Source organism: Chenopodium album, chromosome 22 (assembly GCF_948465745.1).
Source record: "Chenopodium album chromosome 22, dcCheAlbu1.1, whole genome shotgun sequence".
Lineage (NCBI taxonomy): Eukaryota > Viridiplantae > Streptophyta > Magnoliopsida > Caryophyllales > Amaranthaceae > Chenopodium > Chenopodium album.
In genome coordinates, this window is record NC_137855.1 from 10,211,533 (window position 1) to 10,213,583 (window position 2,051).

Below are 2,051 nucleotides of genomic sequence, written 5' to 3' on the forward strand. Positions count from 1 at the left end.
CCGGATAAGATTTTCGGGGGTAAATAGTACCCCAAAAAAAAAAAAATATAGTCGGGGTACCTATAATGAAAAATTACAACAATTCAACAAAAAAAATTAAACGAAAAAAAACCTGAGACCGAATGGTTTATGAGCAGTGAACAACTTCTTTGTCTCTAGGGGGCTCAGATTGAAGAATTTTAAAGAAAATGGTGAAATGAAATGAACTGCAAAAAAAAAAAGAAAAAGAAAAAAAAACAGAAAAAGGCGACTAAATGGTGAATGGAATGAAAAAAATGGCGAGTATAATAAATTGCAAAATAAAATATGTAAAAACTAAAAGCCGAGTGAAATGGCGAATCAGTTTTCCTTTTGGTAATAGCAAAATTAAAAATGTAAAAACTAAAAGCCTGGTCAAGATAAAAGCAATGTTCATGGGAATGATTGGGAAGCCCTTGTTTGATGAACAAAACAACATGCTACATGATGGCAAATATGGTCTATTTCCTTTTGTCAAGTATGAAATGGCCAAAAAGAAAAACAAAAACAGAGATGCAGGGACTCTTGAGACTAAGACACTTCAAAGTGTGACAAAAGAATGCATTAGGGACATGCTACTAACACATGTCATATCAACAATCTATGAGAAGTGGCCAGAACAGCTACCAAAGGACATCATCATACAATGGAATAATGCAATGCCTCATCAAGTTCCAAAGGATGAAGAATTTCTGTCAGCTTGTCATGCATATGGATTTAACATTCAATTCATTTTTCAACCATCTTAATCACCAGATGCAAATGTTTTAGATTTAGGGTTGTTTAGTGTGATTCAATCACTACAATACCAATCATTTCCTAGGAATCTAGATGATATCATAAAGGAAGTTGCTAGAGCTTTCGAAGAGTTTGATCCTATTTTGAACAAGTACACATGGATCACACTACAATCATGCATGATTAAGATACTAGAGAAGCAAGGTGGGAACAACTTCTCTCCTCCTCACATGAAGAAGAGAAGCTTGGACAATCAAGGTCTACGACCACAATTACTAGAAGTTGACAAGAACTTGATTGGTCAAGTTGTTCAATATTTAGATACAGTGACAGTTACTGGTGATGATCAAGGGCACATGGAAGTAGATGCAGACTGATGCTACTGAAGAGATGAAGCACAGAGTGGGAGGGACCCAAAATTGACTGCCACACATAACCTTTAAATATTCTAACAACTTTTTGAGTGAGTTTATGTCTAGGTTATGTGTCCTTTTGGTAGATAGAATGTACACATTTATTAGGCAGTCATGTATTTAGTCAAGGCTAAATCTTTTGTTTAATCAAACATTAAATGTAACTACTCTATGGGATGTTTTTTTTAACTAATATTTCCATCAGAATTGGTGTATTTTCAGTCAAAGCTTTAGTGAGTGTTGGTACCTCAACAAGAACCTCAAAAAGAGGTTTTAGGAGCATCCAGACCTAGCTATCAGGTGAGTCCTATCATCATATAGAAATCAAACAAGGTATGCATTTATGGTAGAAGGGACTCAAATCACTCAATGCATCTAAGGGACTCAATTGCTTAGGTAAATCAACAAGTACATGCCAACATGCACAAACAGGGGACTTTGAAGAGAGGATGAGAATCGGAAAAGAGTGAGGAATGAGAAAAAGATGAACTAGGGTTTTTTTTTTTTTGGGGGGGGGGGATTTATTTAGGAGAATTCTCCAGAATAAATGAACTCAACCATATTGATCTAATGAATTGAATGGGGGAGCATTCAATTGAGGTGGTTAGGATGATGGTGAATTTAAAGAGTTGGGGTTTTTTTTTTTTTTTTGGTGGGAATGATTAATTTAATTAATCAGTTAGGTAGTGTAATTAGATTAGGTTAGTAGTATAATAATGTTGGTTAAAAAAAAGTAAGGGTAATATGGTAATTTTACCATTCAAAAGTTATTAAATAGGGAAAAAATGGGAAAGTTGCAACTTGCAAGTAATGTGGACCAGCCCTAAAAAAAATAGTTGCAACTAATTTGGACCGGAGGGAGTATTTATTCGTGTTTCAAAA

The 2,051-nt window shown here is 34.7% G+C and overlaps 1 protein-coding gene across 1 annotated transcript; it reads left to right on the plus strand.

The window, feature by feature from the left end:
- The first annotated feature begins 407 nt into the window (after window positions 1–407).
- LOC145603920 (uncharacterized) lies at window positions 408–1,133 on the plus strand. The gene is made up of 2 exons (XM_081659889.1): window positions 408–712; window positions 842–1,133. The coding sequence occupies exons 1-2, from the start codon at window positions 408–410 to the stop codon at window positions 1,131–1,133; spliced, it is 597 nt and encodes a 198-aa protein (XP_081516015.1).
- Window positions 1,134–2,051: the final 918 nt, after the last annotated feature.